The following is a 22,840-nucleotide window of genomic DNA, read 5'->3' on the forward strand; positions in this document are numbered from 1 at the left end:
CTGGGGTCGGCTGCACAGGGCAAGGCAGGATGAGCCCAGAGACCTTGCGTCAGGTTTGGCCCTAGGAGCCCAGGTGTTGCAGGGTAATGAGAATCCTTTCATTTTTGTGTCTACAAACTCCTTTCGCATCCATGATCTCCATGATGCCCACAGCAGCTGCCTCGCGTAGGCTTTATTCAGAATGGACCTTACCCAGAGTGAGTCTCAGAGGGTTAACTCCAGACACAGAATCAACGTCAGAGGCAGAATCTGAACTCAGGACTCTGACAGCATTTTCCATTAGAAGGAGCAAATCCCTGTGTCTCACTCCCTGCTCATTTCCTGCCTGTGAGGTTCGAGGAGGAAAGAGTATCTCTGACGTTCATCTCTTTCTGCTCAGATTCTCAGTGGTAGCTTAGCAAAGGGCCAGTTGTCTCTGTTGGCATCATTCCATGGGCTTGGGGCCTCTAAAAACCCTGAGAGAGCTTGTGCTGTAGGCGGGCACCGTGACACTCTACCCCAGGTGTGTTCCAGCCCTCATCCTGGCAGGGGCTGAATGTTTCTGCCTAGAGTCAGGCTGCCCTTGTTAGCTCCAGGATCCCACTCTTGGTGTCCTTTAGCTGGCAGGCCCTGTGAGGGAACATGTGCTTACCATTTGCCATGGAGACGGCGGTGCCTTTCTTCTTCTGAGTGGTGATAAAATGGTACGGGGTGCTCACCCGCCCAGCAGATTGGTAATTCTAAGAGACTTGTGAAAAATGCACGAGGCCCTCAGTATAATAGATAAGCTGGAAAGCTTGGCACAAAGTCCGCTTGTGGATAGTGAGGTGACTGGAAAAATTCTTTGCCCTCTCTGTTCCCATCCCAGAAGAGATCGTGTTTAGGAAGAATTCTTCTGTTAATGCTGATGCTTTCATCCCCACTCAAAAGCTTGTTGGTGCCTGCTTCTCAGATGTTTTCCCCTTTGGTTTCATGTAGCCTCTTTCCCTCATGAGTTTGGCTTAACTTCATGTCTTAATGAATCTGAGTTCTCTCTTTAAAGGTCACTGTCCTAACGCATAAACATGGAATCAGAATCGCCCTCATTTATTCAGAGCTGAGCGGAGACTCTTCTTGGGACTTCGAGGGGAGAAAGGAGCACGTCTGTGTTCTAAGCGGCCTCAGTTGCTGAGGGAGAATTGGGTCATCCCATCCACATGCTCGGCTGTTGGCCCCCTTTTGGAAGGAAGGCAGCGAATGCGTGGGTGGCCCTCCCGTTACCTGGAATGCCTCTAGCTGGTGGTCCATCCCGTTCTAGAACAGCTCCCCTGTGAAGCCTTCAAGTTTACCTTTACAAATACACTCTTCATTTTCTCAGTCTGTTTACACCCTTGGAACTAGAGGCCATCTTTACAGAGACCCTAAGGGCATCTGCAGTACTCTTCACGTCACAGATGAGGAGACTGAGACCCTGAGAAGCCAAGTGACTTGCCCAAAGGTGACTCTGAGAGGTGATGACACCAAGCGCCTGGGTTTCTTGACTCTTGGTCACATAGCCCTCCCACTACACCAGGCTGCTTCCTGGTGTGTTTAGGGGAGGGGAGTGAGGGCAGCCAAGTGCCTTTAGCTCATAACCGAGGACACGAACTTGCTGGCCAGGACTATAGATCTGGCGGGGTAAAGCAGAGAAGGCTTTTGATCATCCGAGTATCTGCTGTACCCCACATAATGCCCTGAGCACTGTCAGTGATGTGCAGTCTTTTGAGTGGATGACCTTTTTTTTTTTTTATTTAAGTTCTAGGGTACATGTGCACAACGTGCAGGTTTGTTACATATGTATACATGTGCCATGTTGGTGTGCTGCACCCGTTAACTCGTCATTTACATTAGGTATATCTCCTAATGCTATCCCTCCCCCCTCCTCCCACCCCACGACAGGTCCCGGTGTGTGATGTTCCCCACCCTATGTCCATGTGTTCTCATTGTTAATTCCCACCTATGAGTGAGAACATGCGGTGTTTGGTTTTCTGTCGTTGCGATAGTTTGCTCAGAATGATGGTTTCTAGCTGAGTGGATGATCTTTTAATGTTGATATTTATTTTTCTTTCTTTATTTTTTTTGGAGACAGGGTCTCACTCTATTGCCGAGGCTGGAGTGCAGTGGCACTATTGTGCATTGCTGCAGCCTCAATCTCCTGGGCCTGAGTGATCCTCCCACCTCAGCCTCCCAAGTAGCTGGGACTAGGGGCTTGTGCCACTGCACCCAGCTATTAATGTTGGGCTGTGAATATGATTTCATATATGTGTGTGAGTCTCAGTGGGGAGGGCCTCATGAATGACCTGCTCTCGTGGAAGCGTGGACTGCATTTAAAAGAACAAGCTCTGATGACAGAATGGTGCCGAGAGGGGTAGTTGCCCATGGAGAGCCCCCAAATGAGATGAGGGATCAGGTGCAGGCGCTTGGGTGAGGCTGAGACTGTCAGGAGAGAGGCACTGAGCATGGCCGCTGGGCCCCAGGGCAGCTCTAGATAAAACCTTCCTTAAGGAGACTCCTCGGCTAGTCCCCACGCTCCGTGTGGGCGGCAGACGTGGGCTCTCCCGCATCAGTGCCTGCTTCACTGTCTACAGGCAGTAGGTTGGTGGCCAAATGGCTTGCTGACGGCCGGAGGGTTCTGCCCCACATCTAGGTCCTCGCACTTGTGTGCAGGGAGAGGATGGCTAAGGGGTGAGGAGAGTCACAGGCGTGAGGACTGGAATGCGAGGCCTCCCCTAGGTTATGCCGGCCACCACTGAGGCCAGAGGAAGTCTTTAAACATTCAGACAGAAAGACAGAAAGGAGCTCAGGGCCAGATACTCTGCTGCGAAATCCAAGGAGAGACCGATTTCAGAGCAGAAGTAGGAATATGAGTCTCTGGTTTTTGTGTTAAAAGTGGCTTTTGGCTTAACAAGTGGTCACTAGGACCAAAATAAGTTCACTGAAGAAAAATAATTCCAAATGGTCTTTCTTTCTGTCCATAAGGTTCACTAGGAAGGCAGCACTGGGATGTGTTTCCCCGGGCTGTGCGGGCCTCACTGACAGGCTGTGGAGTGGGTGAGCGGAGGGCAGGGGGGCTGGCTGGGCGGAGGAATCACGCTGGCATGTCTGTTTCCTCCGGCTGTCATAACCAAGTATCACAAACAGGGAGGCTTTTAACGCTACAGAAATCTCCCAGCCCTGGGGGCCAACAGCTCCAGTCAGGGCGTCAGCAGTGGCTCCCTCCAGAGGCCCTGAGGACGAAGCTTCCCTGCCCCTTTCCCGGCTCCCGGTGGTGGTGGGCACCTTTCGACCTCCTTGGCTTGTAGGCACGTCACTGCAGCTGTCTGTCTCCACGTGGCCTCCTCCCTGCGTCTGTGTTCAGATTTCTCTCCTAAGAAATCCAGCCAGGGGATTCGGGCCCACCCATATGGTGTGGTCCATCCATATGGAGTCCTAACTCCATTCCATCCACAAAGACCCTGTTTCCTTATAAATAAGGCCACGTTCACAAGTGCTGAAGGGTTAGGACTTGAGCGTGTATTTAGAGGACAAATTCAACCTGCAGCAGCTGGTTGAGGCCTTCTTGAGGCCAGCTTTTTCCCCGAGACCCCCCTCTCATCACACCAGCATTCCAGTTTTGTCCTTAGAATCATGGAGGTTGAGAGCAAGGGTGGGCTCCTTTGCTATGTCAGCTCGGGTTGGTCTGGCCCACCAGGGTGGCGTGGGGTTCTGCCCATTATTTTATTGAGTTCTGTTGTGGACAGCAGTGTCTTCCCCCTATGTAAGTTAGGGTTATTCCCCTAAGAAGATAGTAAGTTCCTTAGAGACTGGTTTTTGTCACGGTTTCTTTTGCATTTCCTTCGTGCCTACCCCAAAGCTAGTAGGTACGGAAGTGAGGTACTTGAGGAGTGTTGGGTGGCTGGTGCCCACCCTGTGGCGTGTTTCTCTCCGCCACACCTTCCCGCAGACCCTCTGGTGACTCCTGGCCTCATCCCACTCTCCCGGCCCTGCCTCAGAGTCCTTATCCGCGCGGGGCATGGGGCCACCACTCCCAGAGGAGCCAGCGCCTGGAGTGGATCTGCTTCCGGGTGAGGTTTTGTCTGGAGTCAGGCGGCCTACCCTGAGGCTGGTTGCAGTTTCCTCGCTGTCTTCCGCGTGGTGCTCTATTTCTGAGTTTGGCCTAGTCAAGCCTCTCTCTCAGATCTCCAGGTGACTGCTCGCAATGCCCCGGTGCTGGAATGCGCCACCCTCCACCAAAGCCAGGGCTGGAGGGTAGGACAGGAACGGATGGATGTGCAGAGGGCGCGAGGGGTGAGTTGCTACCTGGCCCTACCCCCAGTCTAACCAGAGCAGTGTGCTTCCCTTTCAGGAGTACATCGACGCCCACCCTGAGACCATCATCCTGGACCCGCTCCCTGCCATCAGAACCCTGCTTGACCGCTCCAAGTCCTACGAGCTCATCCGGAAGATTGAGGCCTACATGGAAGGTAGGGACACATGTGGTACTGCATCCGTGGCAGGCAGCCACCTTTGTGGTCACAGAGTGGCCATGGCCTGAGGTGTGGAGACAGAGGGGTCTTGTCTTTTTAAGCACTTTGGGGCAGGAAGCGTTTGAATTCCATGGGGCAGTCATTCTGGGGAGGTCCTTTCATTCTCCTATGACCAGCAGTGAGGAAACAAAAGCCTCAGGGTGCTCTTGTGGAAGGGGGCTCTGAGGGTTTTGTTTTGCTATGTTGAACCCATGGGTGACATTGAAGTGTCCTGGTAACACAGTGGCTGGAGAGCAGGAGTGTGTGTAGACAGCTCAGCGGCAGGCAGGCAAGCAGAGTTACGTAACTGGGCAGAGGACACAGAAACTGAAGGCCTTTAATCAAACACGTGGAGATGTAATGTTGCTGCTGGACCTCACGGGTCCACTCTGTTCTGGAGGGCAGGGGCCTCCCTCTTCACTGCGGTGCCTTCCCTGCCAGCTGCAGGCTGCTGTCCCTGAGGGCTCACCCCGACCCCTCCCCACCCCTTGGGCAGGCAGAGCCAGAGAACTCAAGGCCGCATTCTCAAGGTGTTTATGTGAGAAAGACTTTGTGGAGAGATTCATGTTAACGGTCACCTCTTAGTTCACTGCTTGGTCCAGCTGTGCCCTGCTGAGAGCTCTTGTTTAATTTTAAGGAAAAGTGCTCGGCCTGGGCCCTCAGGCTTTGTGAGGATTTATCCTGGGGTCAAGGAGGCAGCCCCTGCTCCCTGCCCTGCAGCCCATGACTGAGGCCTAACCTGGCTGCCTTGAAGCCTGACCTGGATGGTGACTTGGCCTCGGGCATAGTTTCCTGTGATGGTGACTGGTGGGACCAGTGGGTACCATTTGGCTCACAGCTCCAGAGGCAGATCATCTGCATGGGAGTCTGAGACCACCATTTATTGGGTATGTGTTGTGCTCCTGCCTTTGGGTTAGGCCTTCTCCTTGTATTCTCCCTTTTGGTACTCTTAGAAGTGGGCATGATAAGCCTTCCCATTTTACAGATAAATCCCAGAGGCTCTGAGAGGTTAGCAGACGTGCCACGTCACGCAGCATTCAGGTGGCTGGGCCAGCATCCAGCCAGGTCTCTCTGACTCAGGCTCCCCGGCCCCTACTCCTGAGCTTGACTTTCATGTCCATGGCCAGGGGGTCCTGGATCTAGAAGAACCAGGAACTGAGGACCCTGGCCTGGAGAGTGGGTGAGTCCTCAGTTCCCTCTCCAAGGAATGTGCCCTGCAGAAGAGCTGGCTGCTGGATTTGGCTGTCCTGGAAGGGCTCCTGAGGCCTCTTTCCCTGAATGCCTGACACACTGGTGGGTGCAGAGAATGGGGGTGTGGTCCTGGTGCCCCATGTAGGCAGGCTTTCTTAGCACCCGCCAGCAGCCTTTATTTGCCAGGCCTGGAGTGATTGGCCTCTGCTGTGCACTTCACCTCCCTTTGCACTGTCTTCCTGGATCCATCCAGAATCTCAGATGGGAAGAAAGAGCTGTATATTCCCTCCTGGGGTCACCTTCATCTCAGTCTGCCATGGGTGAAGATTTGGTCAAATGTTGGGAAAGGGAGTCAGCCTTTTTCCAGAAGGTGTGCTTGTTGGACACTGCCTGTGTGAAGAGCAGGAGGCTGTATTAGAACATGAGAAGGCCTAGTTAGTGGAAGAAGGTGGCAGACCAGCAGCCACATCTCCTGTCCCAGACAAATCCATTTGAAGAGTGACGGGTTTGGGTGGGATTTGAGAAGGTGCCGCTGAAGGGCCTTTTGGAGCCAAAAGCACAGGCTCTGGCATATGGGTCCCAGTCTGGGCTGTTAGCCACGTGGTCTCGGACAAATCAATCATTTGAGTTCTGCTGGTGTTCTGGAAGATGTGGGTGATACCTGGTTCAGCCACGGGGTCAGGGATCAGGATACCTGAGCACTTAGCATGGGACCAGTCCACTGGGTCACCCGGGAACAGCAGCTGCTCCAGCTGCTTCCACCATGATGGCAGGACCCCAGCATCCTAATTGAGTCTTCACATCCGTCTTAGATTTTTAGGAGTAGAAGAGCAGGGCTGGGAATCAAGGGTGAGCCTGGGCTCAGGGTGTGAGTGTGCACAGTGTGTTCAGGGAGGAGGAACCCAGTGATGAGGTGGACCATAGGAAGTCACACGCTGAGAGGCAGGCCCAGGAGGTACCTCTGTTGCCCACTTGCCTGGCTTGGAATTGGGCCTCTCCTGGAGGCAGTTAGGAATCAGGTCAGGAATTTTAAGCAGGGTGTGTCCTAGTTCATTAGGAGATTAGAAAGTTCAGGAGCTGCCCATAAGGGGAGAGCTGTGGGTGTTCCAGGAGAGGGCCCAGTCCTCAACAGGTCCAGAGAGAGAGCTGTTGACCAAACGCTAATGCATGCTTGGTTCTAGATCAGCAGGAAGTGTAGGGTGGGTGGGCCATGAATGTTGCACCCTGGGTTTTCCTTATCGTGCATGCCAAGCCTGGGCTTGTATTCTTCCAGGAGGGCGGTCAGAGGCTGGGACTTCCTGGAGCCCTTTCCTGACCCCCAGTGGCTGTCCATTCACCAGCACCGCTGAGTGGGTCCCTGCTGCATGCCCCCACCAGCTGCAGAGGCAGAGAGCCTTCCTGGGAAGCACACCCTGGGCACCCCTCCTCCACTCCCTGCTGTTCCTGGAGGCACTCAGCCCTTTCAGGCGTTCTGTAAATGGCCATAATTACCCTTGAAGTTCCCTCAGATAATCACGGCAATCCAGTGACACACTTTTGTGTTGGGAGAAGGGGCTTGGCGAGACTTCCTCCAGTTGTCACCCCCCCTGGCACTAAGGCTGCTCTCTCTGTTTTCAGAGAATCTGGACAGCTGCAGGGAAAACAGAGCAGGTGGGGGACAGGTGGGCGCTTCAGGATTGCTAGGATCCTCATTGATGAGCAGGGGGAGGGAGACGACCAGAGCCCCTGCTTTGTGGTGGGGGTGGGCAGCTGGGCCATGGCACAAGGGGAGGCTCTCCCAGGAATAGCAGGCAGAGCCCTTGGATAAGGGTCTGTGCTCAGGTGGGCTGTCTGCCTCCCTGCAGAGCATCAGCCGTGGAGGGCCTCTCCCACCCCAGCTCTGCCTCCAGGAGACAGATGAGGCCTGCTGCTGGGAGCTCCCAGTGTCGCTGTCTCCGGGCAGCCTGTGTGAGGTCACTGCCTTCTCAGTTCCACATTCCCAGAGCTCATCCTTGTCTCATTCAGAGCCTGGAGGGGAAGCAGGGTCATTTCTCTGCCTGGGCTCTGGCAGCTTCAAACCCACCCACTTAGTATCAGTTAGCATTCAAGTTGCTTTAACAGCAGACCTAAAATAACGGTGGCTTAAATGTGACAGAACTTCCTTTCTCTCTGATGTAAAAGCCCAGAGGAAGGCCATCCAGCATGGGCACAGGGGCTGGGACCCTGGCTCCTTCTAGCTCCTTATTCTTCTGTAGTCCGCCCATCTGGTCCTGGGTGATGGCTGTATTTCCAGCCCTCTCATCCAAGATCTAGACATTAGGATGGAGAGGACGACTAAGAAAAGGGAAGCAAATGAGAAGAAGGCCTAGTTCTCTTTTAAGGAGGGGTTCTGGAAGCTACAGGACCAACATTGGCCAGAATTAATCACATCCTAAGCTGCAAGGGAGTCGGGAAATTGAGTCCTTGTTCTGAGCAGCCACATGCCCAGCTAGAATTCGGGTTTTATCACCATGGAAGAAGGGCTAGAATGAATTTTAGGGGAGCACTAGCAGTCTTCCAAGACATGAGTCCCTGCCTGGACCCACCTTACCCATGGTTGAACGACCTTGGAATTTCTCCTCTGGCTGGGGGTTTGGCCTCAGCCTGTGACCTCAGCAGCAGTCCCCTCCCTGTAGCAACCAGCATCCTGGAGGCTTGCAGAATGACCCACCCCAGCATGCCAGGGCCCCAACTTTCCCTCATAGGTGACTGCTTCTGGGAGGCAGCCATGCCTATACCCATACCCATGTCCCTCCCCACACCCGCACCCCCTAGGCACTGGCACAGGCAGCATTCAGTCTGGATTCAATTCAAACCAAGCACTTAATTCTTCCTAGAAATTAAGCATTCCCTGGTGCAGGCCTGGAGGAGGGAGGGAGGAGGCTGCAGTGACAAACATTGAATTTGTAGGCTCTTTCTCCTATCAGCAGCCCACCCTGCCACCTAGAGCCAGGGTCCAGAGATGGAAGCCCCAAAGCCAAGGCGTGGCTGTGCCACCCCAGGGTGAGCGATTCTGGGCAAGGCTCTAGCTGGCTCCCGAACTGACTGAGAAGGCACCATGTGTGAGAAGGCACCTGGGCCGTAATTGCATGGCATGGGTTTGTGTCCCTGTCTGCAGGGACAGCAGGTCTCAGACCACTGGGCAACAGGCTGGAGAGGTCCTTGAAAGCCCTGACTGCTTTGGGGTGATGGGTGGCTCTCCTGTTCTTCTTCTCTTAGAAGTTCTCACGTATCTGCTCTGGGGGTGACAGATGGCCTGTTTGGGATCCCAGGCCTCCCTGGGGATGGGGGATGCATACCACAGATTGAATCCTTCTGCGTGTAGTTTTATGGGAATTTAATCAGGGCTCATCTTAGAGGCCGTTTGAAAGCTGGATTGAAATTGAGTAATCTAGATACCAAGCAAAGAGAAAGTAACATTTCTTAGAGCCTGGAGAAATAATTCCCCAAAAAGCTTCTGCCTTGGGGGTGGGTGTTTGTGATTTGTGGGGAGCTGCTCCCAGAGGCAGGAACTGGCTCTCAACCCTCAGGGAGCTGCAGAGGGGTAGGGGCTTGGAGTCAAGGCCTCAGACCCTGCCCATTGCCACCGCCACCCCTCCACCCCTCCCCCAATTGTGTGGCCTCTCTGAGCTGTGCGTCTGTCAGCGCTTAGGCAGGTGCTTAGCATGCCAGGCACTGGGTTAAATACTTTACAGATAGTAGCTAATTTAATCCACTTAATGACCCTATGAGGAAGGTTCTGATATCACCTCCGATTTAGAGGTGAGGATACTGAGGGGCTTTGAGCTTAAGTTACTTGAGGTCACAGAGCTACTGGGGCAGATTTGGGATCAGAACCCACACACCCACACATTGTGGGTCTGCTCTTAGCCAGTGGTTCCCAAGCCCAGCCCCTCACCCCTGTGTGTACCACGCCCCCAGTTCCATGCCGCCAGTTCCCCTGTGGCTGATGGAGAGGGACTGAGGCGAAGATAGGTAGGGTTGGGGCTCTGTGCCTGCGGGTGAGTCCTGCCCAGGCTCTCCTGGTGCTGGTGGCATGGCCATCGTCCCTGGGGGTGCCGTCTGGGGTCCAGGAAATGATACTTGAGGGCAGCCACATATCATGGCAGGAAAGAAGGACCTTGTCGCTGACAAGGCTTCCAATCTTAGCCCCTCAGGGGGCTGGGCCAGTCACTCTCCCTTGAGTTGTTCGCTCATCTGGGAAGTGGGTCACCAGTGCCTCGGACGTGCTGAGTGGGTGTCTCAGCTGGTGGCCCCACTCCAGATCGGGCAGAGCGACCCCTTGGTGTGCACCTGCCCATGCCTCCCCCAGTGTCAGCCTGCCCAGACCACAGGGCTGAGGTGAGGGGACATCGTGCCCCATCGAGGGGTCTGGAATGAGGGAGGACAGGGTGCCAGGCGGTAGGGTCCTCTCAGGGAAGGTGCTTGACTCGTGGTTCCCTTTCCTGGACTTCAGGGATGTGTGGGAGCACCACTGTTTTTGTTTTCACATCGGCTGTTGTCCGCCACCCAGGCTGAGACCCACCCTTTCGGTGCAGGGGAGGCTCCGCAGAGCAGGATTGTGCTTGTGGCTCCCCTGCCCTGGGGCGGCTGAGCGCCAGCTGCAGACCAGGCCGGGTAGGTGCCTTGCCAGCATGAGGCAGCAGCTGGGACCAAGGCCAGCCCTGGTCCGAGTCTGCATGAGCCTCCTTCCTGGCACCTGCCGTGTGGAAGCCAGTGCCCTTCCCCAGTCCGGGAGTCATGGGGTGAGGAGGAAATGGTGCCCCACAACATGTGGGACCAGGTCTGGCCTGCGAGGGTGGCTCCTCCTGTCCTTGAAGCTGCTCCTTCCCTCAGCTGCAGGGTTCCCCCTTTACAGATGGGGGGTGTGGAATCTTAGAGAGGTTATGGTAACTTAGTTGAGGTTTCAGAGCTGGTGCCCCTTCAAGCTGAGCTCCATGTTGATGCCAAAGCTCACAAACATCTACAACAAACATCTATTTTACAGCTGATTCTCAGAATCCCTCCCATCTCCCTGCCCTTGGCTGACCCTTCCGTGGGTCCTGCTCCTGTCCTCTGGAGCCAGGGGCCACCTGTGCAGCCATCCAGGCATTCGCATTCTAAGACAAGGCCCTGTCAGCCCCGAGGACCTGGGAATCTTGGAAGCATCAGTCCTGCTGGCTGGGCTCTCAGTTGAGGCAGCAGAGGCCAGGGATGCTCAGGGCAGGACAGGGCCTCAGGGAGCACGCCCCCGGGTTCACACTGCCCTGTCTCCTTTCCTGCGCCCCCACAGCCAAAGCCAGCTCCACATCAAGCCCACAGGCCTACTTGCAGCCCTTTCCGTGCCATCTCCTCTTCCCTGGCCTAGCTGCAGCAGGGGTCCCTGGAGAGTAATGAGAGCTTCCCCACCCTCCCTCCAGCAGCCTCACCCCTTTGTCCCACCAGGGCGGGGGTTTGTGCCTGGAGGACAGTGGCCCGGGAGCCTGGATCAGCTTTTCCTGGAGAGGTTGTCAGGTCCAGGCCTCCTAAGGGCACTGGCAGAGATGAAACAGATGCTGGATTCTCTGCCGAGCTCCTTATTTCCACAGCTGTGGGCACTGTGGACAGGGCAGCAGCCCCTGGCACCCTGATGGTAGGCTTGCAGTGACCCCCATGAGACCATACCCTGCCAGGCATTTGCTACCCTCTGTCCATCCTGCCCAGGGCACTGGTCTGGAGGCTCCCAGGAGAGACTCAAAGGAGTGAACTGAGCTCTCATGGCGACTGGCTGGCACCCTGCAGGAGAGATGCATCTTCATCTAGGGAAGAATGTTCCTGTCTGTTCATTCAGAGCTTAACCTTGCTGGGCCTTTAAGACCATGGCAGGGACCCGCTCCCCAGCAAAACAAGAAGGCCCCTCCACCTGTAGCCCACCAACCCCTCCAGCACCATCCAGCTCAGTGGCTTCTGGACGAGATACCCCACTTGGTCCAGGTGGGCCTGCCCCGGGCCTTCCTGCAGAGCTTTCTGAAAACCTCTGTCCCCTCTCGACCCACAGGCACCCCTCCTCTAGGAGGTACTCCCCCAATGACATCAGCTGGCTCCAGTCACTCTACTAGGGCACTGCTGCTGATCCTAGGCCAGTTGGTGAAGGGACTGTTTGTCTTCGGGACTCTGGCTGTCACCCAAAATTCCTTTCCCCTGGCTGTGTTGACTAACTCCCTCCAGACTCCACTCCCAGGAACCTTCTTCCCCCTCCTCACACTGAGTCTCCTGGCTCCCCTGGGATGTAAGCAGGGTACATGGGTACTCAAAACCTCCTTGTTGGTCAGATTGGTCAGAAAGTATCCAACAGCAGCCATTTACACTTTAGTGTGAATTTATGGCTCACTTAGTGTTTTTCCAGCTGAAAGAGATCTTGAGTTCTGGAAGCCCTACAAAAACTGCTCTTCTCCACATCGTCAACAATGAGAATAGAGGCCAGAGTGGTTCCGACTCTCAGTCCAGTGCTGTCTCCATGGGACCCACATCTCTGCAGGGGTCTTTTCAGAAGCAGTGCCATAGTGAATCTGAAGTCAGACTGCCTGGGTTCAGAGCCTCTCCTGAATACCCAGCTGTGTGCATTTAGGCAGGCTATTTGACTGCATTGAGCCCCAGCTTTCCTATCTGTAAAATGGGGAGGGAGGTAATGTTGGTGGCACCTTCCTCCTAAGTTGTTGTAAGGATTCCTCAATAGATGGGAGCTCTCCTGGCGGACAGTGCATTGTGAGTTTCAGACCACACCCTGTGTGCTGTGACCCTGTGAGTCCTGTGTTTCTCAACTTGCATTTAGTGCTAAAGGCAGCAGCCCCTGGCGCCCTGATGGTAGGCTTGCAGTTACCCCCATGAGACCAGACCCTGCCAGGCATTTGCTCCCCTCTGTCCATTCTGCCCAAACGCCCAGCCCCGTGTTCGCAAATGTGTAGCCTGGGTTTATTTCCCCAAACAAGAATGTCTTCAGGGTGAGCCATCATGTAACACAAGTGGGCTTTTAAAAATCTCTTTATTGGCTACTAGATGATGTATTGTAGATTTATTATAATAAAGTTCATATTGCACAGGTTTGTTTAGTGTAATTTTTATTTTTAAGAAATTTTGACAGAGTTGCAAAGATAGTACACAAAGTTCCCATATACCCTTTGCACAGCTTCTTCTAGTGTTAACATCCTATCTAACCATAATTATCTAAACCAGGAAGTTCACATTGATAACTATTCAATAATTGAAAGGCCTAAATGAATTCGAATTTCCCCAGTTGTCCCACTAATACCCATTTTTTGTCCAGGATCCAATCTGGTTGTCGCTCTCTGTGGTCTCCTGCCATCTGGGATGGAGCCTCAGGTTTTGACCTTGACGCTTTGGAAGAACCTCGACTGTTTATTTTGTGGAGTGTCTCTCAATTCGGGTTTATCTGGTGTTTTCGTGACTAGGTCAAGGTCATACATTTTCAGCAGGAACACCACCCAGCAGTGCCAGTCCCTCCCTGGTGCGTCGTATCAGGAGGTGCATGAGGACAATGATGTCTTCTGTCTGCTCCGCAGCAGTTATTTGGTTAAAATCCACCAGACTTTTCCACTCTAAATTTCTATTTTTTCCTTTGTAGTTGGCAAGAACCTTCTAAGAGGATTCTTTGCAGACTGTCTCTCATACGTTTGCCCTTCTCTTGTAGCACCCGTGGATGGGTCTTGCCATTGTTACTGTGGTATTTACCGAACAGTCATCATACAGAATTGTAAGAACTGTGTCCCAGCCACCCCGGTTGCCCTAGAAAGTGACAGGATCCCCTTGCAGATTTGCAGACATCCACAGGGCACCAGGTGGCACCTTGTGGAGTGTCAGCATAATCTCATGTGTGAACAAAGGGAAAGGCAAAATAAGGAAAAGAGAAAAGTGTCAGATATGTTGGAGAGTCAGGATTACATGTTTCTTTGCTGCAGGACTTCTCAGAGCCTTAGTAATGTGTTAATATGAGTCTTTAGTCTGGGGGCAGTGTATTGAATTTCATCACCGATTATAAGATGCACTGATGCTTCATATTCTATAAAAAAGAAAAAATCCTAAGTAAGTTGTGAAATATCGATTATGAGACACATCTCAATTTCAGAGATGGAAAATATGAAAAACATGCCATAGAATCAGTGAAATTCTGCAGAATTTAGCCTTTTCCATCCAATTAACTATAGAGCCCCCTCCTCTCTTTGGGGCTTCTCTTGAGAGACTGTTACACTCAGCACACTCAGGAATTCCCTGACTGGGTGCCTCCTGGCCGCCCTCACTTCCGGCCCTGCACAGGTCTGTTCTTGAGCTCCCTGTATTAGTGCGTGGGGCCCTCATTGCTGGTGCTTCTCGAATCTGTTTAACTCCAGCCTCACTTCCCCGAGGTAGCTGCTGTTCAGAGTTTGGAACTTATCTTTCTAGACCCTTCTTGTTCATACATGTAGAGATATATGTGCACTTTTAGTTTTATTTTTTCATTACAGTAGGCTCTGGTGCAATGTGTACATTTTAGAAACAGGGTCATTTTACACGTGTCCTGATACAGTTCTTTGTCCCCACTGAACATGTGTCTTGCTTTGCTTCTTTCCATGTCAGCCCATGAAGATGAGGGGGATCAGGTCTGCCCCTTTTGCTGGCAGCATAATATTTCCACACATGAATGAATGAATCCTAATTTATGTTGGGCCCATAAGGTCATTCCAGTCTTGTTTGGATTTTTTTTTTTTAAACAAACTGGGCTGCAGTAAACAGCTCCCTGCATATTTCTGCATAATTAATCCCTAGAAGTGGGATTTCTCAGCCAAAGATTATAAACATTTCTCACTTTGGCAGATCTCACTGGGTTGCCCTTCAAAAAGTTTGAGCAAATTTCACTCCTGATGGTGCCAGTCTGCCTGGGGAAACCGTACCAGCTCGATTGATGTGCGTTTGTCATTATTGGCACAATTGAGTGTCCCGTCGTGGATTCACTGGCTCCATTTGCATGTCTTCTATGAATGAATCTTTGCCTGTTGTTTGCCCATTTTTTAGTTGAGTTGTTGGTCTTGTTGATTAATTAGAGCCCTTTTTGTATGAAGAAAATCGTCCCATTGTTAAAAATTGTGGATGGGTTCATGAATATAAGCATCATCTTTGCTCTAGGGCCAAGCTAAGATGTTTTGCTTTTAGAATAGGTACTACCAGAAAGAGCCCTCCAAACATTTTTAAAATGTCTTGAAAGTAAAAAGGCTGCCATGTTTTGGGAGCGGGAGCTGGAGCTGAGCGGGGACAGTGAGCGTCTGCCTGGGTCCAGAAGGGGCTGTAAATCAGTGGGAGCAGCTGCCATAGAGTTTACCCATGTTTCCAGCTACTGCCGCCAGACTCAGACATCGGGCGCAGAAATGTCTGTCTCTGTCTGAGCCGGTGTCTGGCTCCTCTTCTCCTGGGCTTTGGACATTCTGGTTGCAAACGGCTCTCTGGTCACATAAGATGAAACAAGTCACTAGCTAAGTCAGGTGGGAGGAAACCTGCTCTTCCCCTGCCTGTGGCTTGCTGTATTGGACTGTAACTTTGCACCTGTGGCATTTGTTGTTTTTTTCTTCTCCTCCTCCAGTGTTTTCTCTCCACAGCTCGCCTGTCACCAGGTAGCTAAGTGAGGATCTAGCTGCTAGCAGGGAGGTTGCACCTGTGGCAAGGCCATAGGGTCTCTTAGATGCCTTCAAGGAGCAGGGTAGGGGGCTGTGGCCACTGGCGAAATGCCCCCTCCTTCTCCCCAGTGACTCCAAATATCACAATTGCGTTTCCCCCTTGAAAGCTCATAGTAGCTGAATGTGTTAATTTCCTATTGCTGCGTGACAGATGACAGCAGACTGAGTGGCTTCTGACAGTACCCATTTATTATCTCACGGGTGGGTGGGTCAGAAGCCTGCATGGTGTGGTTGGGCTCTTGGCCCAGGGTGTCACAGGCTGAAATCAAGGTGTCCGCAGGGGCAGGTGATCTTCTGGAGACCCTGAGGAAAAATCCACCTCCAAGCTAACTTTCATTGGCAGAATCCAGTTCCTGGTGGCTGTAGGACTGAGGTCCCCGCCCTTGCTGGCCAGCAGCTCCTACAGGTCTGCGTTTCTTCTCACAGTGCCCCTCTACTTGCAAGGTGGCTACAGCTGGCCAGTCTCTTTGTGCTTTGAATCTCCAGCTTCCTCTTCAGAGAAGAAGCTCTGTGTATGATGGCCTAAGAGTCACCCAGACCATCTCCCTGCTTTGAGGGCAGCAATGCAACATAACCGACTCACAGAGGAGAACCCATCCATCATGCACGCAGTTCTGGCGATCATGCAGGGTGTCGCCCGGCCACAGGGATCTTGGGGTTGCCTTAGATTCTGCCTGCCACACTGAGTAAATACAATGGTTTTTCCTTGCGTACTTCTAAGTTCGGTGGAATTTAATTGCTATCATTGCATCTCTCCAGGCCCCGTCACCTGTGCTGGGCGTCTTGGGGCATGTCGCCCCTGCCCACTCCCTCTCCTGGGCGGCGTCTCTTGCCATACTGCCCCTGCACTCCACACTGCAGCCAAGCCGAACCCCAGGGGCACCCCTCTTGACCCTTGGCCTTTGTCCATGGTGTTCTGCCTGTCTGGAATACTCTTGGTCCCCACGACTAACTCCAACTTTGGGGTTTGGCTCAGGCCACTTCCTCCCACAAGCCCTCTGTGCTGCACACTCCCTTCCCTGCGTGGGTCTCAGTGCCTTCCTGCCTACTCACAGACCCTTTGCTGCCCTCATTGCACATTCACTCCACTGTTTGGTCATTGTCTGCTGGCCGCTGTCTTCCCCACCTGACCGTGACAGCCTTGAGGACAGGGGCGAGTGTGTCTTTGGGGACCATGAATCCCCAGGTCAGGGCCTGGAACATAGTACCTGCTCAATAAGTGTGCAAAGGAGGGAAGAATGTTTTCAAGAATCAGATACTTAAGAAGCAAATGCACTGGGGGAGGCTCTGAGCAGAAATCCCGCTCCCATGGGAGACAGGCCTGGGGCAGGTGGGGTCATGGGCTCAGGGCCACAGGAAGGGGTGGTCCTGGTTGTCTGTGGGGCTCTTGCGGAGGTGGTATTTGGAGCGGCTCTGAAATACTGGGCTCGATTAGAGGAAGGTGAGAGCCATTCCAGGGAGAGGGAGCAGGATGTTCAGGAGAAATGGGGGCTATTGGTGCTGCAGGAGAGAGCCTCATGCCGAGGCCCAGAGGGCCTCCAGGGCCAGTTTCTGCTTAGCCTGTGTGGGGAGACAGGGAGGCCATTGGGAGGCTGCCGTGGCTTCAGGAAAAGATGCTGAGGGTGCAATGAGGGTGCGATGAGGGTGGCAACTCTGGTCAGGAAGAAATGGGGTGGAGGCCAGAAATTGAGGGGGAACATTGGCAGGCATCAGGGCAGGCATTATTATCTGGGGTGAGTTAAGGAGAAGGAAACACAGGACAAGCCATAACCACAATCTGTGTGCCAGCTTCACAGGGCAGGACAGTGCTGGGGGGCTCCACGGGTGGGCCAGGTGTCTCCACGGCGGCCAAGAAAAACTACAGGAGAGGCCGGGTGCGGTGGCTCATGCCTGTAATCCCAGCATTTTGGGAGTACAAGGTGGGTGGATCACCTGAGGTCAAGAGTTCAAGACCAGCCTGACAAATACGGTGAAACCCTGTCTCTACTAAAAATATAAAAATTAGCTGGGCATGGTGGCACATGCCTGTGGTCCCAGCTACTCGGGAGGCTGAAGCAGGAGAATTGCTTGAACCTGGGAGGCGGAGGTTACAGTGAACCAAGATCGCACCACTGCACTCTAGCCTGGGCAACAGAGTGAGACTCCATCTCAAAACAAACAAATAAACAAACAAACTATGAGAGAGGGACCCCTTGTAGGCCCCCAATAGTAATAAGTCCCCAGCCTGGGCCAAATCCCAGGGCTTCAGTGATAAAGATTCCATTTCAACAGGCAGAGATGAGAAGGGAAGGCGTTCCAGTGGCAGATACAGCACAGACAAAGGCCAGGCAGGTAAGAAAGGCCAGGTTATCACCAGGAATAGAGATGGTCCCTCTTGGTGAGAGTCTTTCTTGTTTTGGGGCATGGGGTGGTACAGGCCCCCTCCACCTGGCTTGGAGTAGACTTATTGGCCTTGTCATGGGCCAGAGCCCTCCACCTTTCTCCCCTCCCCTCAAGCCTTCAGAGAAGTTTCTGTCATGGAGTTCACTCGGCTGCCTCAGGGGCTCTGGCTCAGCCAAGAACACTGTCAGGGCTGGGTGGTGTTCCCTTTGTGTTTTCTCTGGACTTGTTCTGGCAACTGTCAGCCCCAGATCCAGCCTTGTATTCTAAACACGAGGATCCTGCATCGAAGCTGTGTGTTCTGCCCAAAGATGATCCAGGCCTCAGTGCTCCTCTGCGGCTAGTGTATAGTCTGTTCTCACACTGCTATAAAGAACTACCTGAGGCCTGTCATGGTGGCTCACACCTGTAAACCCAGCACTTTGAGAGGCCAAGGCAGGTGGATCGTTTGAGGTCAGGAGTTCCAGACCAGCCTGGCCAACATGGGAAAACCCTGTCTCTACTAAAAATACAAAAATTAGCCAGGTGCGGTGATGTGCGCCTGTAATCCAAGCTACTTAGGAGGCTGAGGCATGAGAATCACTTGAATCAGAGAAGCGGAGGCTGCAGTGAGCTGAGATCGCACACTGCATACCAGCCTGAGTGACAGAGTGAGACTCTGTCTCCAAAAAAAAAAAAAAAAGATAAAAAAATTCTACCTGAGAGTGGGTAATTTATGAAGAAATTATGAAGAGGTTTAATTGACTCACAGTTCTGCAGGCTGCACAAAAAATATGGCCAGGGAGGCCTCAGGAAACTTACAATCATGGCAGAAGGCGAAGGGGAAGTAGGCATGTCTTTACGTGGCAGCAGGAGAGAGAAACAGAGCAAAAGGGGAAGTGCTACATGCTAGATTTCATGAGAACTTACTATCACACAAACAGCTAGAGAGAAATCTGTTTCCATGATCCAATCACCTCCCACCAGGTCTCTCCCCCAAATTGGGAATTACAATTTGACATGAAATTTGGGTGGGGATACAGAGCCAAACCATGTCATTCCACCCTGGCCCCTCCCAAACCTCATGTCCTTCTCACATTTCAAAACACAATCATGCCTTCCCAACAGCCCCCCAAAGTCTTCACTCATTCCAGCATTAACTCAAAAGTCCAAGTCCAAAGTCTCATCTGAGACAAGGCAAGTCCCTTCTGCCTATAAGCCTGTAAAATAAAAAACAAGTTAGTTACTTCCAAGATACAATGAGGGTACAGGCATTGGTTAAATAGACCCAATTCCAAGGGGAGAAATTAGCCCAAACAAGAACTACAGGGACTACAGTCCCCATGCAAGTCCAAAACCCAGCAGGGCAGTCATTAAATCTTAAAGCTCCAAAATAATCTCCTTTGACTCCATGTCTCACATCCAGGCCACACTGATGCAAGGGGTGGGTTCACAAGACTTGGGCAGCTCCACCCCTGTGGCTCTGCAGGGTACAGCCCTCACAGCTGCTTTCGTGGGCTGACACTGAGTACCTACAGCTTTTCCAGGGTCACAGTACAAGCTCTTGGTGGATCTTTCATTCTGGGATCTGGAGGATGTTGGCTATCTTCTCACAGCTCCCCTAGGCAGTGCCCCTGTGGGGTCTCTAACATCACATTTACTCTCTGCACTGTCCTAGCAGAGGTTTTCCATGAGGGCTCCACCCTTGCAACAGACTTCTGCCTGGACATCCAGGTGTTTCCATACATCCTCTGAAATCTAGGCAGAGGCTAAACTCTTGCCTTCAGCACACCTGCAGGCCCAACACCATGTGGAAGCCGCCAAGGCTTGGGGATTGCACCCTCTGAAGCAATAGCTTGAGCTGTACCTTGGCCCCTTTCAGCCACTGCTGGAGCTGGAGCAGCTGGGATGCAGGATGCCATGTCCTGAGGCTACACAGAGCAGCAGGGCCCTGAGCCCAGCCCACAAAACAATTTTTCCCTTCTAGACCTCCAGGTCTGTGATGGGAGGGACCACTGTGAAGGTCTCTAAAATGCCCTGGAGGCATTTTCCCCTATTGTCTTGGCTATTAGCCTTCAGGGCTTCCTTACTTATGCAAATTTCTGCAGCTTTGAGTTCCTCCTCAGAAAATGGGTTTTTCTTTTCTACCACATGGTCAGCTTCCACATTTTCCAAACTTTTATGCTCTGCTTCCCTTTTAAATGTAAGTTCTAGTTTCTGGTCATTTCTTTGTTTTTTAAAATGAGCATAGGCTTTTAGAAGCAGCCAGCCCATATCTTGAATGCTTTGCTACTTAGAAATTTCTTCCACCAGATACACTAAACCATCTCTCTCAAGTTCAAAGTTCTACAGATCTCTAGAGCAGGGACACAATGTGCCAGTCTCTTTGCTAAAGCATAACAAGAGTGACATTTACTCCAGTTTCCAGTAAGTTCCTCATCTCCATCTGAGACCTACTCAGCCTGGACTTCACTGTTCATAGCACTATCAGCATTTTGGTCACAACCATTCCACAAGTCTTTGGGAAGTTCCAAACTTTCCCTCACCTTCCTGTCTTCTTCCGAGCCCTCCAAACTGTTCCAAACTCTGCCTGTTTTCTAGTTTCAAAGTTGCTTCCACATTTTCAGGTATCCTTATAGCAGTGCCCCACTTCTCTGGTACCATTTTTCTGTATTAGTTTGTTCTTACATTGCTATCAAGAACTACCTGTGACTGGGTAATTTATGAAGAAAAGAGGTTTAATTGACTCCCGGTTCCACAGGCTGTACAGAAGCCATGGCTGGTGAGGCCTCAGGAAACTTACAATGATGATGGAAGGTGAAAGGGAAGCAGGCACACCTTCACATGGTGACAGGAGAGAGAGAAAGAAGGGTGAAGTGCTACACCCTTTTAAGCAACCAGATCTTGAGAGAACTCACTCATGTCATGAGAACAGCAAGGGGGAAATCCACCCCCATGATCGAGTCACCTTTCACCAGGTCCTCCCCCAATGCTGGGAATTACAACTCAACATGAGATTTGGGTGCAGACAGAGAGCCAAACCATGTCGGCTGGCTTAGAAGTTTGCTGCTGGTCTGAGTTCGAGTTCTGTCATGGTAGATAGATGGACAAGAAGGCTCCACCTTCCTTAATGCCTGAGGGTCAAGAGTTCCATCTTTGGGCAGGAGGAAGCAAGTATGTCACTCCTCCAGTATTCTCTACTCTTCTTTCTCCCCTGCCTCCCCCAGGGCCATGTCAGGCTGCAGAGCAGTGATAGGCTCTGTAAGGTGATCTTGGATGGTTTTAAATGGCAGACCTTCAAATAGTAATACCAGTGATGATGATGACGATGATGATGGACAGGATGTTGGGATCTGACACTTGATGTCTTCTGCATGCTGGTTTCTGTTTTAGGTGCTTTGTGTGTTAACCTGTTTGATCCTTACAGCAATCCTATGAGCAGGACCGCTCTTATTGCCATTTTACAGATCAGGAAATGAAGGCACCAAAAGGTGAAGTAACCATCTCAAGTTCACACAGTATGGAGTGTTCAGCCAGGCAGCTCCTGGGACTGGCTACAGTGTTTGGGAAGCACAGCTGGCCCAGTGCCTCTGTTTCCTTGTCCCTGAAGTGGGAAAGGAGCCTTCCTTAATTCTTTCCAGACTTGGTGTTCTTAAGTGGGAATGATGAGACTGGAGACCAGTGACAAAGGCTATCATGCAGTGGTTTGCCCAGCGGTTAAGGGTATCCTTGCCCGCCACATGCTGGCTTTGATCTTGAATGTGCAACCACTCAGGGCCTCTGCTTCTCACATGCAAAATGGAGTGGTGATAGTGTTCCATGCTATGGCATTGCTATAAAGATGACATGAGTTGATGCCTGCAAGTGCTTGTTGATGGTGCAGAGCGCACTGCATTGCTTGTCTGGTTATTGTTGACATTAAGCCCTGCATGTGCTGTGTTATGTGCCCAACACATGTCATTTCCATGAACTTTCATTTTGGTTGTCTGTTAGATGGAAGTCCAAAATGATAATGGTGTTTCTTTTGCTCATGAATCTGCAGCTTGACTGGGTTCAGCTGGGTGGTTCTCCCATGCAGTCTTTCATGGCAATTTAGCATGATGGTGACAGAGTAGCCAGACTACTGACTTGGCAGCTCAGGGACCCAGGGGTGTGTCCAGAGAAAGAGAGCCTCCTCTGGCCTTGCTTCCAGAGTCCATATTCTATTTATCTGTGAGGCTCTAGGGCCAGTTCACATTCAAGAGGACAGCATTTAGGGTCTACTTCATAATGGAAAGAAGCACGTAAGAAATAGAGACTGAGAAGTCCCACAATCTGCTATCTGCTAACTGGAGACTTGAGACCTAGGATTGCTGGTGGTGTAAGTTATAGTCTGTATTAGTTCGTTCTCACACTGCTATGAGGACATACCCAAGACTGTGTCATTTATAAAGAAAAGAGGTTTAATTGACTCACAGTTTGCAGGGCCAGGGAGGCCTTAGGAAACTTACAATCATGGCGGAAGGGGAAGCAAACATGCCCTTCTTCACATGGCGGCAGCAAGGAGAAGTGTAGAGTGAAGCAGGGGAGCATGGGGGGAGCCCCTTATAAAGCCATCAGATCTCGTGGGAACTCACTATCATGAGAACAGCATGGAAGTAACCACCCCCATGATTCAATTACCTCCCATTAGGTCCCTCCCATGACATGGGGATGATGAGATTTGGGTGGGGACACAGCCAAACCATATCACAGTCCAAGTCCAAAGGCCTGAAGACCAGGAGAGCTGATGCTATAATTTATGGTTCGACTGCAGGAGACTGATGTCCCAGCTTGAACAGTGAGGCCAAGTGAGTGAATTCTTTCTTACCCTTCCTTTTGTTCTATTCAGGCCTTTGACTGATTGGACAAGGTCCACCTACGTTGTGGGGGAAAGTAGTCTGCTTGACTCCGTTTACCAATTCAAATGCTAATCTCATTCAGGTACACGCAGAACAATGTTAACCAAATATGTGGGAACCCTGTGGCCCAGTCAAGCTGACAAGAAGTAACCGTCCCACCATGGCAGGCCTGCTGTGTTCTAGGCTCTAGGGCAGGTCCCAGGCACACAGA

The 22,840-nt window shown here is 51.9% G+C and overlaps 1 protein-coding gene across 6 annotated transcripts in view; it reads left to right on the forward strand.

Annotated features, from left to right (window-relative positions):
- The window catches only part of ITPK1 (inositol-tetrakisphosphate 1-kinase), a 181,003-nt gene that overhangs the window by 117,884 nt on the left and 40,279 nt on the right, over window positions 1-22,840 (forward strand). For 5 of the 6 annotated variants that reach the window (XM_032135071.2, XM_058429642.1, XM_032135070.2 and 2 more), the window contains one exon: window positions 4,343-4,460. In XM_032135071.2, the coding sequence (XP_031990962.1) occupies window positions 4,343-4,460 (118 nt within the window). Of the gene's footprint in view, window positions 1-1,314; window positions 1,470-4,342; window positions 4,461-22,840 lie in introns of those variants that run through there. The other variant, XM_058429639.1, reaches the window with a different exon arrangement.

The sequence above is a fragment of the Hylobates moloch genome, unplaced genomic scaffold, assembly GCF_009828535.3.
Source record: "Hylobates moloch isolate HMO894 unplaced genomic scaffold, HMol_V3 SCAFFOLD_16, whole genome shotgun sequence".
Lineage (NCBI taxonomy): Eukaryota > Metazoa > Chordata > Mammalia > Primates > Hylobatidae > Hylobates > Hylobates moloch.